We start from the raw sequence: 17,338 nt of genomic DNA, 5'->3' as shown, positions 1-17,338 counted from the left end.
GGGCGGCGAGAATGAAGTTTCTATATATATCCATCTCAAGGCGTGCCCGGCTCTCCACTTCGATTTTCGCCTGTTTTCCTTTTTTTTTTCTTTTTATATTTATGGCGTCCGACATCTACTTCTACCTTTTTACTCTTTTAGGAAGACATCGTTCCACCGCTTCGCGTGGGTTGGTGCAAATGCAAATCGCCGGGATTCGCGAGTGGCTCGCGGAGTGAGTTGAAAAAGCAGACAGCGCCGTTTTCCAAAGAGAGACCGAGATCGAATTTCGACATTCGTCTGTGGGGCACAATGAAATCTGTGAAAGCGAAAGTAGCGATTAGCGGGTGCTGTTTCCGCAGAGGGTTGCCAAGTCGGAGTGGAGGATGATGGAGAAGCTGGAGGAAAAGACGAAGGTGTGAGAGGCGAGAGTAAAAGCAAAGGAATGGGATGGCAGAGGGCAGAGAACCCGTCATATTTCTCGGGTGTCGAACAATGGATTCCTTGAACGTCCCCATCAGCATTTTACAACTGAATATTCAAAAATCGAAGGAAGGAAGGACCTCCTCGAGGGAGGGGTAATCCATCAATGGTCCTAATGGTTGAAATTTTCGAGTGAAAGGCGACCGTTTAGGAGTGTGAATTGTCGAGGGTGCTCGGGACAAATTTACTGTGAAAATATGAAAACTCACATTCGAACCTTCCAAGGTAGATAATGTCCGAGGAGTAACCCAGCCACGATGTTCCATGAAGTATATACTGACTGGAGAGAAAGCGATTCTATACATATAACTGGTGAAAAATGCGAGAACGGTCTTTTGACGTTCCGTCACCTCTTAATGCGATTAGCGAATGCGCGGCTTTGTGGATTTTCGGATTTACCTCTCTCACGTGTATGTACGTGCATACACTACAATTCCATTCTCTCATTCCCTATCTCACTCCCACTCGCACCAGCCTCAGCCATTCCCCGACCCGTCGCCACTTCCTGTCACACCGAGGCAGAAAGTGCGTATGCAAAACGTTGGCTCTAACAAACCCGTATATATACTAAAACCTGCCCGTATATTTATTTACGAGGGCTTCGTTGCCGCGAGACTCTCCAGCCAAGAAAAACAAGCAAATAAATAAAAAGAAAATATACCGGAGCCCACTTAAGCGGATGCGGAATAGCTGACAGGTCCAATTATAACAAGCAAACCTGATTGGATACAGTGTACATGCTACGTAAAGGAAAAAAAGGTTAAGTGTCTCATCGAACGATGCACGCAGCATAACCATGTATTGTACGAGTGAATATAAAAGGCGTAAACTTACAGGTACGTCCCAGGAGCGACACAGGAAAATAAATCCGAGTGTGATTTGTCCGGAGACACGTGGGGAGGATTTAAGGGGCTCATGAATTTGAGGTGAGGCCATTTTAAGTCTGTATCCTGGGAGGCTGAGTGAATTAGCGAGGACGACAGTGACCCGTGAAGTGGTAGGGTTCGCCCGAGTGGCGGTCCATAACGTTTTACGCGCACGGAGCAGCTTAATTAGAAAATGCTTGACCCTCGTAAAGTTCATGCCATGACTGGCCAGAGCCGCGTGTACGCTAGCTCACTCTTCTCGAGTGAATATTATAATTTGCACGGGCTAGATGGCTCTCGCAGGTTCCACCGTAGCAATAGGCTAGCTATACGTGTACGGTATACCACGTAAATATAGATATACCGTATACACGACAGCTACTATAGTATAGGTACAGCAGCCCCTTCGTGCGCCCTGGGCTTACGCCCCTGTATCTCTGCCTTACCGTCCCCTATGGCAGGGCTCGCGATAAATTATCGCACCTGACAACCCCATGCCTACCTTTACTTTATAACACTTCTCAACCTCCCTGTATGTACGCACACTGCTTGGCTATCCACTTCCAGCACTCCCTCCACTTCCAACCCCGTTGTCCCTGAAACTTCATGTCTCGTATAAAACAATGCTGGGCTTGCTGATTCCCAACCGGTAGCACCCCTTGTAAAATTACTCGACACACAAGGCTACCCACGTATCATCCCTCGTACTTCCGGTTATTGAAAAGAGTACGTTTTATATTTTAAGCCGGGATTTTTAAAACAGTAGCGTACACCGTGGCGGGTAGCTCATTGAAAATTCTAAGCTCATACGCCGTTTCAGATCAGCTCTTTGCTTCGTTTCGAATTCACTGTATTCCGATATATATGTATACCGGCGGAGCAACGTATCGATTGCACTGTGGCTTCGATATAAATATTGCCGCAATAAATTCCAAAGCGTTAAAATAATATACACATATGTGATTTACACCAGCGACTATCGTATATAATATTAAGTACTGTTTCCAACGGAATCGCAAGAAATTTGTCAGCTGACGCGACAGCTGCACCAAATATAAAGGCAGTAATTGTAACAATTTAACGATTGTAGCGGATATAATGGAGACTGCCAAGGGGATGGAGTAGGAGAAGGAAGAGAAGGAGGAGCACACCTAGCTCACTTTGAAAAGGGGGATAGTTATGTATCACCCTATGTGCATAGCTAGGTATATTAGATACAAGTATCTATATGGGTAGCTGCGTATGTACAAATGGCAGGGGGTGGCTGGGTATGTCATTGCTGCAGGGGGTACCTCGTACACGGTGCACCGTAACAGGGCGAGCGCACGCCTATAGAATCCTATAGCACTCCATTGTCAGCCGTTCTATCGATCTTTAATCTGGCACGGGGGTAAACTATAGATTATACTTTTGTCATAGTAACGGGGGGCGCCCATTTTCGTCTATGACTATCCAGATATACGTATAGTACGTTACAGTGTATATCTGTATGCGAGACTGTACGCGCGTGCGCAGTGTTACGTACCGCTAGAGTAGCATTCATTTTTGAACAATACACGTGTATCAAATCCACTCGCTCCGATTTACGTTTAGGGTACGTGCGAATGTTACGTAGTCACGTACGACAGTCGGAAAGAGAGAAAAGATTTGGATTCATTTTTTGGAATAGAAGCCTCGAATAACAATGAGTGCAGTCAGACGTGTGGATGTGTTGGCGATGATAATCAATTAGGAAAAAAAATGTTTGAACAAAGAATTGGAAAAATTTTCGATTAAGTTAATAAAAACAGAGGGCAAACGATCTACCAGTGATCCATCCCGTGTCTAATATTTTAACCCGAGTTAATTAATTGAATGTGCATGTGAATATTTCAATCTGTTACATGCAGCATGGTTTTTAATATTGTAAAGCCTTGTTTTTTGTCAATAGAGTCTAACGTGTACCCAATGTCCTTTGTATACGTGAAACTGGGTAATTTGATTCGACGCGTGTTTACAAATAACGTCATTCTGCATTTCAGCTGGCTTCTCTTCCGCAGCTGTTGTTGAATTACGCGCGGTTTATTAATAATTTTACAGATAAATATTGACAAGGTATAAATATCCGTATATAAAAATAAAGCTTGCACTTCCTAGGTACGTACAGGTGGCTACCTAGTACACGCAGCAGCAGCAGTGTCATTACGCCGAATGAAGTATGGAACGACACGAAATACCAGAATCTAATTAGCATTAACAAGGTGTCATCGATGGTTAAACAATAAAGCGTATTAATTATTTACCCCCCTCGTTGCACCTATACTCACGTTGTTGTGCCAATGCGCACGATATATTTATTCACGATTGCCAGCACAGGTAATTCGATGACGTCGAGTTACTTTGTCTCTATTTGTATATACATATATCGTTACATAATCTAATAGCATAACATGACTTAACGATCAATGATTCCTCGAAATCTGAAACTGCCTTGAAGCATTTGCCAGTTTCCGTTTCGAATAGCAAAGGCGAACTTCCTCCCAGCGGGGGCGTCGAGCCGGCAATGATTCCTCGAATTAAATTGAACCGAGGGCTTGGAAATCCTATCACTTCGTTAGGAGTAACTCTCGTTAAGCAAAACAAGCCGTTCTTATGATTGTTTAAAGCGAGCTGGTTGCCGAGATCCTTGGCTCCTTACCGAGTTCAAATGGAAATTTATGTTGACACAGCGTCTTATGGAAGTTGGTGGATTGATTTCTGACAGGGCACACCCTTAGGTATACGATTGGTAGTTAGATAGGTTAGGTTAGGTGGTAATAGGTATAGCCAGATGCTTGTATATATGTAGATATAGGAAGGGGGTGTCTATCAATATTCAGTTATGTTAAACCGGCTGACCTGTAGCCTTCCGCGTTCACGTATATAATGCGCAATACATAATGTGGATCCTCTGGGTGCACTACCCAAATGTATGTATATATATGCATGCATATCTGCAGGACACTATACCTCTAGATACCTCTAGTTATATGTATACAGTCGCGTACGAGCATACCTACCTGTCGGGGACACGTCGATATCTGCCTACCACTCTAGCTATATAAATTGGAGCTGTGAAACTACAAGGTTAAAGTGCCACATGGAATACGTGGATAATTCTGAGCAGGATACATTATGTAGCGAGTACCGAACTAGATTTGCTCGAATCTATTAACCTCACGGTATCCATCGGTATCGAGCCACCACGCCCCAATCATCAAACGGATACGTAGGTAATTCAGGGTCGTGGAGGTCGCATCGAAAATTCCTTAGATATTCATTCACGAAGTACCATCCGCAGCATTTTCGCTCCTTGTGAATGGCGAAGGGGGCCTGTGAAAGAAATCGGCCGTTAAGACAGCACTGAATAAAAGTGTGAAAGAGGGTGCGAATTCCGGAGGTAGGAGAAGTCTGACGTAATAAATATCATCTGTCTCTGTATATATTATTGGTTGGTCGATATCGTATAACCGGGTACTGGGAAGTGGTTAGCGAGCTGCTGGAGGGATAATCGATTATTTCATCGAACGATAATTATGCCGACTGGAGAGCAATCGGATCGGATCATCAAAGCTATCAGAAGACAGAGGGATTATTGGAAGCTGGAGGAGTCGAGGTAAAGGAAATATCCCCCCGTATATGGCAATTCCGTATACCTATGTGCACTGTACGAAGATATGTAATACATATATGTGCGTGGAGGAGGAGGCAAGGCACGTAAGTATCATTTCTGTCTGCAACCTAAAATTGAGAAACCAGGCCACGGGTAGCGGACTGAAGACAATAAGCTGGAATACAGTGAATGAGTAGCTACGAAATGTAGAGGCTGAATTGAAACCTGGTGCCAAATGGGACGCAAATACAATGAGGGAAAGAGACTTGGGCTTGGCTCGTGCCAGACTCTGATAAAAGCCAATAATCCTCCAGGCAATAGAAATCCTCGAGTCCGTATGTTATATTACGCGTATACAGTATACGTGCCCTATGGCAGCAAGTAGACGAACGTAAGGCAAGAGTTTAGGGAGAGGATTCGACTTATTGGGGCGGAGGTAGGGGGTTGACGCGAGGGGGGTAGGTCTGTTGAAATTCCTTGGTAGGAAGCAAGGGAGGATGGGTACAGTGTGTAAGGATTCGAAGGGGCGGAAGAGGGAAGCTGTTAGGGAAAGGGTGTAGAGGGTATGGCGGATGCGGAGGCTGTAAAGGGTGTAGCGGGTGGAGAGGATGTGGAGTGTAGAAGCGTGGCGCAAGATAGCTGTAAAAGCTGAACGCGGTTTTCTCGACTTATACAGTTTTACTGGTCCATGTCGGTGCAGCACCACTTGTATCCATTATACCGTGGGAGTTATGAGGCCGACATTTATTGGCTAACTTGTAACTTCTTGCAGGCAGCCTGAAATATTCCCGTAGTCCTTCCAGGATCCTCGTAACTTTATTTCAATTTGGCCAGTGCGCCGCGGTCGCTAGGCTTGGATTTATAGAATTCTCCTCTGTACGAATTTTCAGTTCCTCCGACCTGGTCCATCTGTCCGTCTGTGCCTGTGGAGAAAATCTCGATGAAAATACCAAAGTTATTTAATCCCGATGTCCTCGACTCTCGATTCAGCCACTCTCTACGATTCAGCCTCGTTCACTCTCACGAGGATGGCGGCTGGAATTTAAATGTCGTCGACTATGCATTTTCAGTCCAGTCAGTGCAGCAAGCCAAGCGAGCAAGCAAATCGAGCAAACCAAGCAGCCAACCAAGCAAAGTAAGCAGGTACGTTTCTCGGTACCGTGTGGTTCGCGAATGCATGGAAAAAAGGGATTGCTTTGGTGTATTTTGTACTGGAAAGGTTCAAGTGGAATAGAATGTAGGTTAAGATACTTGGAGTAAAGCGGCAGAGAAGGACCTAAGGAGGAAAACTTGAGTGAGTGTAAAAGAAAAAAAAAGGGAAAAGGAAGAAGGCAAGAGAAGAAGCACCGAGGTAAAAGAAGTAGAATTACTGTAATTGCGACTGAAGAGGCTAGCTAGGTTCGTTGAAGACTCCACCGCCATCCGACTTCCAATTAGAAAAATCCAATTGATTGTCAATAGAGGAACGATTGGTGACTGTGAAAGAGCGTTGGCTTAGATGTAGTAGTTTGCTGAAAGAGCGCTGTTGTAAAAAAGAAATTGAACCAAAAAATATATATATATATATGAGTATTCGAAATCTGCCAAGTAAGCATAGGGGCTACAGACTTTCATGCAGGGTCAAAGAAACACCTCGGTGCGCATTCAACTTTCTTGAATTTTTTGTTTCACCCTTTACTACTGGCTAGCAATCCTTATATACATTCGAGTTTCGCAGTTTAACAGGAAACTAACTTCTGTTCGGAATTTGATACTGTATGCTTTCTTTTCCTTTCTCAAACCGCTTGAAGAAAAGTATCTAATGACTGACGATACTTCGAAGTCGCGAATTGCGAATCGATAAAGCGAATTTTCTAGTTCACCAAAACTTTGTCAAATAAGAAGGCTGTGCACGGTTTGTTTGGCTACGTCGATTAAACAACCCCTGCGTAGGCGTTAGATAGCGTGGTAACGACGTTCTTAGGGAAGAGAAAGAAATACTGTTCCCCGGGCCGAGCCACCCCTGGGTATTTAAATTCAGGCTGTAGACATGGATTGGAATAAGAAGGGTGAGCAGAAGACGGAAAAGAAAAGGAACGAGGAAGGAAAATAAAAAGGTACGTGACACTCAACTACCAAAAAAAAAAACGTATCCTGCCTACCATTATGCGAAGCATGCTCGGACATACGAAGGGAACGTCGCCCGAGACAATGTCCGGAGTGGAAAGAAAGTTCACCCTTGCAGTGCTCGTCCCCTAATATGTGTCCAAGAATACGAGAAGATATGTGGAGCAACGCCAAAACGCCCGGTTGCCCAGGTCGATCCTCCACCGTCGTGCATCACTCCCATTTGGAGAATATCGCCAGAGATTTACCTTCTGGCCATTTCTTATCTGAAATGGCGCGCGAGTGTGCTTTCACTCGTGACACTCACGACTGGCTGATCGCGATCGTAAGCGCGTGCCCTCGCTCGCTTTGGTTCGGAGAAAGTTACGAAATTTTCCACACGCGCCTATCTGCTACAACCAGACGGGTGCGGATTTATGACTTATTATTAGCAAATTTACTGGGTGAAAACGAGGGTTCGCCGCGAGGTGGTCAGGACCAAATGGAGTACAAAATGGATAAGTCGACGGAGAAGAGAGGGGGAAAATTTAGAAGGGAAAAATAAGGGTAGGATAAGTAGGAGCGTGGGAAGGTGTGGACGAGACTGATACCCCGTCTGTCAACCCCTCATTGCTTCCGCTTGGCTGGACTTTGAAAAAGTCGCGCGGCGCAAAAGAAACGCCCAGGCTCAGGAATCAATTACCAACTGAGAAGACCGCTGGGAAATGTACTTTCTTGTATCCTGGGTCGACCTGTACCAACCCTCCGGCACGGCCTTAAGGAACGCTCGCGGAAAATCTCAAAGTGTTGCCGTATGGTAAATCGTCGTTTCCGCACCCCTCGTCCACCTTCCCCTTTCCGACACTTCGCCAGCTACTCGTAATGGCATCGTTACTCGTATCCCGGCCCTCTCCTAGGGAATGATTTTTTTTCTCTCTCAGAAAGAATTTGCGCCTCGTGGCTCTAAACGTATCGGAGAACCGGCGACAGGCGGTGCAGAGAGAATCGGGGAGAACGGGAAGATTCCACCTCCGCGAGAAGCAGGACCTTACGCTCCTGCAAACTCTGCAGCGCGTCGACAATATTTTACACGGTTTTGCCAAGGAGCTTCGCGGCATTCAGCGAGGTGTGTTGCCGCGGAGACCGACGACGAGGTAAGGAGGGAAAAGAAGGCCCGGAAGGAACGGCGATACCAGAATAATGCACAGATATCAGAGTATACGAGTTTGCGAAGGTAAGAGGAAATGTAGGATATTTCGATATTTTCGTGAAGAAACAAAAGGTATACGACAAGGCATAACGGCTGAGTGAGCCGGGAAAGAAGGAGAGTACAAGTAAGTGCAATGGCCACAAAAATGGGTATCATAAAAAATGGTATAGCTTCAAAGTCCATTTGTTCGGTATTTTATCATCGGTACCGCTGCTTCCCGAGGGCCGAGTGAGGGCGCTTGTCCCAAGAGAGTATTCCAGGGCCGGGGAAGAAATCAGTCGGGCAAGAAATTAAATATTACCCGGTCTCGAGTAAGGGTGATTCCATAGGACACAGGGAATTCGGCATTTCGATTGGCACGCGTGTGGGGATCCATGCTTAGGGAATTGCTGTGTCACTGTTCCCTTGAGAATCCACGACAAATAACATCCTGATGGACGCTACAAACAAAGAAAGTATTTTCTTTTTCTTCTCGGCCGTTCAATTTTCCTCCGGTAAACCGCCCGTATAATCTATATGCATCCACATCCTAGCCAAGGATAACGTTAATGGGGATCCATTCCACTTGACAACCTCTGTTATATCTCTGTGAAATTTTAAGGTAAGCAAATCCTTGAGGATTGGCTAATCCAGAAAAGGGAAGCCTCTCAATTAGAATGAAGGATTTCACGAAGAACTTTTACCTCCAGATCCAACGCGGCCGGTACTCCCATTCCACACTCTTTAGTAAGCGTCAGTCGCGTTACTTGCACTTCGCAGTTCTTTAGTTGTTACTTACTTAAAGGCAAGTCGAGCAAGGCGGCTCTCGAGTTAAGTCGGCGACAGACACGATTCTAATTAAGCCAGACTCACCTCCCTTCCCTCACGTTTATTTTTGTAATTATCGTCGACGCGTGCACTTGCCGTTGTTGTTCCAAAACTTGCTTCCCGATTCACGGCGTTCCGCTCGCTGGGCGAGATACCGGAGCGTCCTGCGCGTACGTGTTTCGCTAACTAGGTTTGGTGCTTCAGCGCGGAGTCCGTAGACGTAGCAAGCACTGCGCCACAGTCCTGCCTCTGGAGACAGAGGCGAACGTAAGCGTGGTTAGTGGGAAAAGCTATGAGAAATCGAGGAAGAGACATTTCAGTACCCGAAGAACTTGATGCTGCGTCCATTTATTCCCCGTGACATGTCTCCTACTTTTTTCTCCCGTTCATATTCTTTCTCCTTCCTCTGGTCGCCGTCTGCTTCTCCACGTTCCGTCGCGTCACTTCCGGGACACTTTGAACAGGAAGTTACCAACTCGCGAAAACTTCCACCGCTGATTCCCGTTAAAGCGCAAGATACAGGAAGTGAAATTAATAGTGCCACACACGGCTATACAGCCTCGTTTCCTCAGGACTTCAAATCAATCATCAAGACTTTCTCGGAATTCAATCAAAAGTTTGTCACTGAAAGTTTAAGGCATATAAGACAAGTGCATTAGAAATGCCAAGTATAGCTACTTACCGAGATGGGATAAAGGAGGTAATAAAAAAAAAGCTGGCGCTTCCTGCGACGAGTTCCGACCTTCCTCCGACACAGTCGTTCTTGCATTGGGTACCTGTAAATGCAAACACGCACATGAGTACATATGTACAATGGCACGTATGAAATTCCAGAGGCGCGTGGCGTCGCGGCGAACAGTAGACGCGGATCCTCGACTCGTGCGACACTGGAGACACGTGGCTAGAATCTCATAGACTTTCATTGGCGAATGAGCCCGATGAGAGAGACGCGTGTAAAACGGCGTGAGCCATCCTTTGTCCTGGATCGCTTTAACGACTGGCTATGGGATATCGTTGGCATATTGTCGGTGCGCGTGCCACGCCGACACAGAATCCAAGGGAAAACTATAGGGAGCGACAGTTCCTGTACGTGTATAGGCATACTGTAATACAGAAAGCCCATATACGATACGTGGATTCGGATGATATAGGGAAGAAGAGGGGCAGGTATTAGGCATTAAGTATTTGATATAGCCGTGGCAAATACATTTGCCGTCGAGAGAACGAGGGTGAGTTCGGTTATTAAAATCGCGGCGAGGATTACACCCGACCGCGTAGAACATTAATCATGTGCACGTTAATGCCGGTTTTCCCATTGACAATCCAAATTGGGGCTCAGTTAGGCGACTAGCGTGTGGCTAATTTCATTCGGGGTAGAACGTTAATGAGGATAGACCTACGGTATTCAGACCTCTGACCGTCCGTCCTTATCCTGAAATAAGGACCATCCCTTGTTACGTGGCTAGTATAGATTGCAAAAGCCACCCTTATGAGAAGTCTACGACTTTTCTTTCATATATTTCCAGCGTGACGTTTAAATGTTCTCCGTGCTATGCTGTATCGCAACGGCGCGATACGTTCTTGCGAATGGAGTTTAATCTCGGCCGGACGGGAGATGCTTGTCAGAAACAGTTCGCGCTCTACGACAACTACTGCGTTCTTTACTGATGTCGAATGAACTTTTTCTATGACATCTGCTGTTCGTACCTACGTTGATACCCGTGGCTACCCAACTCGCCCTGGAACTGTAGGCAGTAGTTGGCTGCACAAGAGTCATAACGCGACATCTGTTTGGAATGAGCAAGGTTTGGTAGATGCGGTGAAGGAGCGAGAAGGAGAGAAAGAGGATCATAGGAGCTGCAGCGGGCTGGAGAGAAGGAGGGAGAACACGAAGAAAAGACGGAGTGGGGGGATATATAGTTTTTGGTGTGTCTGCAGCAGTGCACGAGAGCTTTAAGAGCGAGAACAAGAAGAGAGCTAGTAGCAACGACACCAGACCGCATTATCCAGTCTAGAGGACATTATCCTCGCTGGGTACTAGATCTAGGATGCATGCACTACCCGGAGTCCTGAGAGTCCCACCGGATGAAGAAATTGGTCTTTCACATTGGTGACCTTGAATGTTTCTTATCTAAATGGTTTTACATGGTGTCGTTCATAAGTGGATGCTGCGGGATCAAAAGGGTTGTGATGTTATGGGATATCAGGATAGAGCAGAGGCTTGTTATCTCGTCAGGGTCGTCTACAGGCATTGGACCTTTGAAGAGCTTTCGCTGTGTAACGTGCAGGGACGCCTAGACTGGATGGAAGGGATGCCAACTGTCGCAGCCCCGGGGTATCCCCGGTAATCGCGAGGCTAAACTTTTGCTATAAATCACGAAATGGTTCGCCGCTGCCAGAGCCGACGGAGATGGCTAGGTAAGGATGCTACGAGAGGAACCGTATGAGAATCAGGCAGGCAGGAAGGAATATAATGGATATTAATGTCGCTCCTATGCTGATTCCGTACGCCCGCTGAATCGCTCGTTTCTGTACCTTCCAACCTTCATTCCTTGGTGGCTTCGTGGATTTCCGAATTCCTCGATTCGAAGACTGCTAAAGTTTGTCCGCACCCTTGATATCCTTTCCCATCGTTGACTGAGGTCTTCCAGAATTGAGGCTCTTCGTGCCTGAAAAAAAAAAATACATGAAAAGCTTTAGATTTAGATGGGTAAAGAATGATGCTGATTCTCTTGGCATTTAGAATGCCTTGGATCTAGACGTGGCATTGAATTGTATGATCTTTGTGCATTTTTTTTTTTTTTAATCTTTGTTACGTAATTTATACTTACGCATTCGTGACATTATCTGTTTTCTATGCGAAAGGGGTTCGTTTATTTTCCTAGGTGGAATCGAGTATCTGATAGAATTTTTATCGGCCATCGAAAGGTCCATTAATATCACGCAACGGAAGACCGCTCAGCCCTATTCCTTCGTACCATGATCTTCCAGGTGGATGAAATGTGCGACGAGAAATAATAGCTTTAGGAGTCGTCAAATTTTTCTATCCAACACTTCGATCGACTGGAATTAGCTTCGGGGTGGGTTATACGTGGTGGTAAGGTGGCGTCGGGGGGTGCTACTGACGGCTAGTGAAGAGTTTGCACTATTATCGGAAAACCGTCCTATGTGGCAATTTTGAGAGTGAATTTTGCGATACAATAGAAAGTTGTAACACGATGTTCCAGCGAGTGAGCGGAACGCCTTAGGGTCTTCTCCATTTGTGCTGGCGAAAATAGCAAAATAACTGGCGTAACATGGTCACCCCCGAAGCGATGGAGTGACTCGTCTCACGAGGTAAAATTTTCGAAGCACCCCTTTAGAGTTCGACTAATGCGAACGAGGCGTTAAAAGCCGAAGCTCCTCTCTCTCTCTCGTGGTCTGTCTCGAGATTCCTTCCCGAGGCCATATTTGCGAGAAGATTCGGGACGCTTGCGGCGGCTTTATCAAAATTTATCGGATCTTCGATACTTGGGGTGAATTTTACACGTTTTTACATATCTATCTAGATATCATATATGCAAAGGTGCCTATTCGAGATGGACGAAATTCAGGGAAACGTTTTTATATGGATTTTCAGAGATTGCCGGATAATTTTGCGAGAAGGGCATGCCACACGCTTTGAAGGGTTTGAAAAGAAAAATCGTCGACTCACATACGAGAACGACGCTCACTATCCCTTTTTCAGATTTTTGAAAAATTCTAAATATGTTGTCATACTTTTATTGCTCGACTGACAACGATCCTGCCGTATCTTCATTCTGATGATTAATTTATTTTATATAAGGGATGAAATAGAGTGAACTGGAATAACAAATTTTGCACGCGGAACATCGATGCAGGTCGTCTCAATTTCGCAATTCTCTCCCAAGCAATTCACCCCTCCTTCCGATTACCGTCGAGCACCAAGTTTTCTCTCGCTCTCAGTCACAATATCCCAGTATAACCCCCTGTAATTCGCGAAAATTGCACTCTGCGCACGCTCTCAAGGAACGAAGGGTGTGGACAGAGTACAATAACAAGAAAACCTCGAAATTCCGTGAGTTCCAAAGAAAATTTCAAATAATTTTGGTAGAAAAAAAAATGTCCTAATAAATTCAACATGGCGAAATACGAAAAAAACGGGAGTTGAAAAATATTAATAAAACGAAGGAAATAAAAATATTTAATGCGCCAGAAAACAATAAATTAAATTCCTCAGATACATAACTCACCCTCGGTACTTTCCTTCACGTAGACAAAAAAATTATGAAAAATAATTAAACAAAAAATTCCAGCCGAGTGGACCTTTAAAATTTGTTTCAAGATAAATCCTTAAAAAGTACAAAAACTTTCGGAAGGCACTAAGGTTAGATAAAAATCCTTTCGTCGGAAGCGTCGTTCTTTGTCGTCAATGAAAAGCAGGTTTAAAGAGGGTTTCGCATTTCTCTACGGGCCGGTGCGGTTCCCGTGACCCAGAGGCACTCTTTGTAAACGGAGTTGCCGACGGAATCGCTGCCGCGTTTGCAAAAATAAGGTTGGTTTTCCTGCCGATTTCTTTTCCTTAAGAGAGAAATAAAATGAAATAAAAAAAAATACCTAACCCGTTAACCGTTAGTGAACTAGACGATCCCAACAGAGGGTATCGAATGTATAACGAGGAGTCAAAGGAATGCTGTATTTTATATAGGAAAAGGTGTGGTACGGCATGGCGTGTAATACGTTTCCAAAGATCTCACAGAAATGGGCTGCGTTATTATAGTGTTCGTAGGAACGGCGATCATGCGTGGGCGAATGCATAGAGCGGCAGCACATGTTTACGGCGTGGGAGCGGCCTGCTACACTTCTAATTGCAGTCCGGACCTGCTACCTACTGCAGAGGGACCGGAGGTGAAAGGATATACAAATGCGATAGGAAGCCCGGAGAAAGAGGAGAGAACTACAGAGAGAGGGCAGAGAGGTGTAAGGGTCTTGTATCGGCCAGAAATGGTGTCCAAGCGGTCCGCTATGTAAATGACAGAAGCACCGAAGGGACAGGACGACAACTTGGAGGAAGGATACACCGCCTACTAGGTACATACATCAGAGTCCAGGGTTATTCTGCTCCACGAAGTGGTCCAGCAGCCACTGCTGGACACCTCTCAACGATTTCTCCCTATATAACTCTGAAGTTCGACGCGGTGAATTAGATAGGGATTTTGAGGATGTACTCAATGGATGAAGGACGATCTTAACGATTGCGAATAAAATTGAGGTATAAGACACGTCTTATTAAAGAATTGATCGAGAATAAGAAACTGGAAAAGGCATCCCTTATTCAACCAAGATGATTTTAGCAATACTCATGTAAATGACAGACGGGTATAACGTCCATTCACAGAGGCGATTAATAACTGGCGAAAAGCTTGCGGGAGCCGAACCAGTGCCATTTTCAATCGGCTGAAATAATAATTAATATTATTGGCCGGCTTTGAATTTGCGACTGCGCGCGTATCTCGCGAGGGTGGCTCGTTTCTGAGGGTCGAGCCTCAGTCGAGCCGAGAACCCGCTGCGTTGCGGGGTGTCCTCCCGGTGCTGGTGACAATTCCTCGGAAATTCTCTTTTCATCATCCTCCAAGAGGACCTCCTCACTTATGGTGATTCCTCTTTGATCTTTTGTGGGAGGTCGTGATACTCTTATATAACCTCATTGCATTAACATCGCCTAATACCATTGTGAAGCACGAGAGGACCCGTTGCTCTTATCATTTTTGTGTATAATCATCCAGAGAGGACACGTTGGCCCTTTCGTCGAGGATCTTAAAAAGACTCGATGGAATTTTTATTTTATTTTTCAACGTTTACGTGGATCAATCTCGTCGAAACGGAATGACTCTTTTTCCTCGCTGAACGGATCTTCGACAAGGAAGACTCTCATTTGACTCGCAGGACACGAAAGGGCCTCAAGTTGACGAAGAAAATTATCCAGCTCCGAAGTTAACGTTTCGCTTCACGTATTTACGGCAGAAGCCATACCTTCTAAGAATATTCGCGAGAGAGGGAAGATGCCTGATTTCCCGGAGGGAAAATGTCAAAGGGAACGGTGTCGGTAGGGGATCAAAAGAGTGCATAAACGTGGTGCGATTACGTCGATCCAAAAGGAATGATCCCCTTTAAGGGTCTGCACGACAATGACGCTTACTACTGGCATCCGTAAAATTCAGGCTGATGAACTTTCTCGAGAGAAGCGGCACGGATGGCCGCTCTCATTGAGGCTCGGGTGTGAACTCGAAATATTGCGCGACGTTAATTAGCAGCGTCTAATGAATGTGTATCATCGTCTTATCGCCGATTGCACCCCAAGTGGGCTGGGCATGTGTCATAAAGTTGGCTGTTTGATAATTCTCGATGCGGACTGCGTCTAAACCTTTTATCTTGCACCCACGACGTCCCTAGACATAGCCATGAGCTCGGGAGGCAATTAAAGATACGATTAATGGGTAGTAATTAAATATAATTAAAGCCAGCCTCTGCGGCGGAATACGAGAACGTAACTATTCTCGTATCCACCGTGCGGTGGTAGCCGCATGCCAATTAGCGCATTAGCACTTATCAGCCATCGAGTGATTACCTCGATCTCCCCAGGACAATAAAATCAATAACAGAGCAGATAACGAGAGTATTTAAGGTTGACTGTCAAAACAAATAATACCTATGTGATAGTTACATAACAAAAATAAAAATCTGTGAAAACCTGCCGTTCCTTCGATATTTTTTATTAATTGAACTCGAACCGATAAAAAAAATCGTTAGTTAATTAATTGACACGTCAACGTTACGCGAATCAAGACTAATCGGTTAAGAGGGAAATCGAAGAGTCACGTGAATGGTGTCGGAGTCCTGTTAGACTTTCTCTGGATCCAGAGAATTTGAAAAGTAAGAAAATGCCGGCACACTGCACGTGACAGACGGGGGATCGGTTCGAGTCTTCTGCGGTAAGTCTATATTTACGTAAATTATGTTTGAGTCGTGGTTGACCTATTGGTCCACGAGGCTGCGACCGGTTAAGTATAAATGTATAAATAGTCCCCATAGGGAATTGGGCGAATACTCCGATACAATAATTTAACAAATACGTATTCGGTCCTCGAGACTCTTTCCACGCGTCCTACCTTCCCTGATGTGCAGCTTTTAGCCCGAGAAGCTTTTCGTTTTATTAATTTCTACCTTTCAACATTATTGCTTTCCTCCAGCACAGACGTGAAGAAAGAAAAATTGAAGGCGAGGTGAGGCGCGAGGATGCGGATTCGAAAGATAAAGGAAAACAGAAAAATTCGAGAGGGTTTGTTTGTCACTAACTCGCACAACGTGACTTCCGCGATTCGCCCCGATTTACCCATGAGAATTCAGCCGAAGGGCGAACGTCAATATCTTAACAGGGCTTCAGCACACACGCGCACACACTTCAGGTACAATGGAAAGAGATTGTGGCGGGAGGCTGACTACAAGGGAAAGTAATCTTATCCAAAGAAGCGTCCTTTGAAAGGTATAGTGGATGTTAGGTACGATAGAGGGAAATGGGCTGCCTTCGTAGTATAAACTCATTAGAGGGTTGAGATTTTCCAAGGTGTCTCCGCAATTTCGTCCCACCTGGGCTTCGCCGCGTGTTCCTAAATTCTACCGTCTGGCATACGACCGCATTATTAAAGCACGCGAGACCCTTGCCTCTCATTAGAACACCTGAGAAAGCCACATCATACGTTTAGCTTATCTACCTTAGGACTGGAATTACGTTCCCCCGGACTTAATACAGAGCGTATTGTTAGCTTAGGTGACTAATACGGCCCAGCGGAGTCAAAGGCCGACCAAGGCATAAAGTCTGGCCTGGTTCGTTTAAGAGATGCCAATGGAGGGAACTCTGGGCACGCTGGGAATGAGGATGGATAGATGCGAAAGAGGATCACGGTAGGGATGAATGGAAGCATGCGCCCACTGGCGCGGCTTCTGGTCAGTCTCATTAATGAAGGGACCACTAATTGCTGCTAAAAGTGCCATCGCGACGCGTTCCTTCCATCCGTTACGAGTAGTCTCGATAATTAAGCTGATGGGATATCGCATCATCGGTTTCCTATAGAGAATCTGGAATTCCAGCCGGTACACTGGGAACACTGTAAGACCATATAACAGGGCCATAGTACATAAGGGTATGTGAGTGCCTGTCTGTGTGTGTGTGTGTGAGAGAGAGAGAGAGAGAGAGAGAGAGAGAGAGAGAGAGAGAGA

The 17,338-nt window shown here is 45.5% G+C and overlaps 2 protein-coding genes across 3 annotated transcripts in view; one reads left to right on the top strand and one right to left on the bottom strand.

Annotated features, from left to right (window-relative positions):
* LOC112494064 overlaps nucleotides 1-17,338 on the bottom strand; it is a 63,110-nt gene that overhangs the window by 8,413 nt on the left and 37,359 nt on the right. The window contains exons 3-6 of the mRNA XM_025083016.1: nucleotides 11,597-11,730; nucleotides 9,744-9,837; nucleotides 9,385-9,685; nucleotides 9,107-9,310 (exon numbers count right to left, since the gene is read on the bottom strand). Coding sequence (XP_024938784.1) covers nucleotides 9,683-9,685; nucleotides 9,744-9,837; nucleotides 11,597-11,730 — 231 coding nt within the window. The 3' untranslated portion in view covers nucleotides 9,107-9,310; nucleotides 9,385-9,682. The remainder of the gene's footprint in view (nucleotides 1-9,106; nucleotides 9,311-9,384; nucleotides 9,686-9,743; nucleotides 9,838-11,596; nucleotides 11,731-17,338) is intronic.
* Nucleotides 14,624-17,338, top strand: part of LOC107265882 — a 160,999-nt gene continuing 158,284 nt past the window's right edge. For both annotated transcript variants that reach the window (XM_015735767.2, XM_025083015.1), the window contains exon 1: nucleotides 14,624-16,053. The gene's annotated coding sequence lies outside the window, so the exon portion shown is untranslated. The remainder of the gene's footprint in view (nucleotides 16,054-17,338) is intronic.

This window comes from Cephus cinctus, unplaced genomic scaffold, assembly GCF_000341935.2.
Source record: "Cephus cinctus unplaced genomic scaffold, Ccin1 Ccin1_scaffold0240, whole genome shotgun sequence".
Classification (NCBI taxonomy): domain Eukaryota; kingdom Metazoa; phylum Arthropoda; class Insecta; order Hymenoptera; family Cephidae; genus Cephus; species Cephus cinctus.
This window is presented reverse-complemented; position numbering and strand designations above follow the sequence as displayed.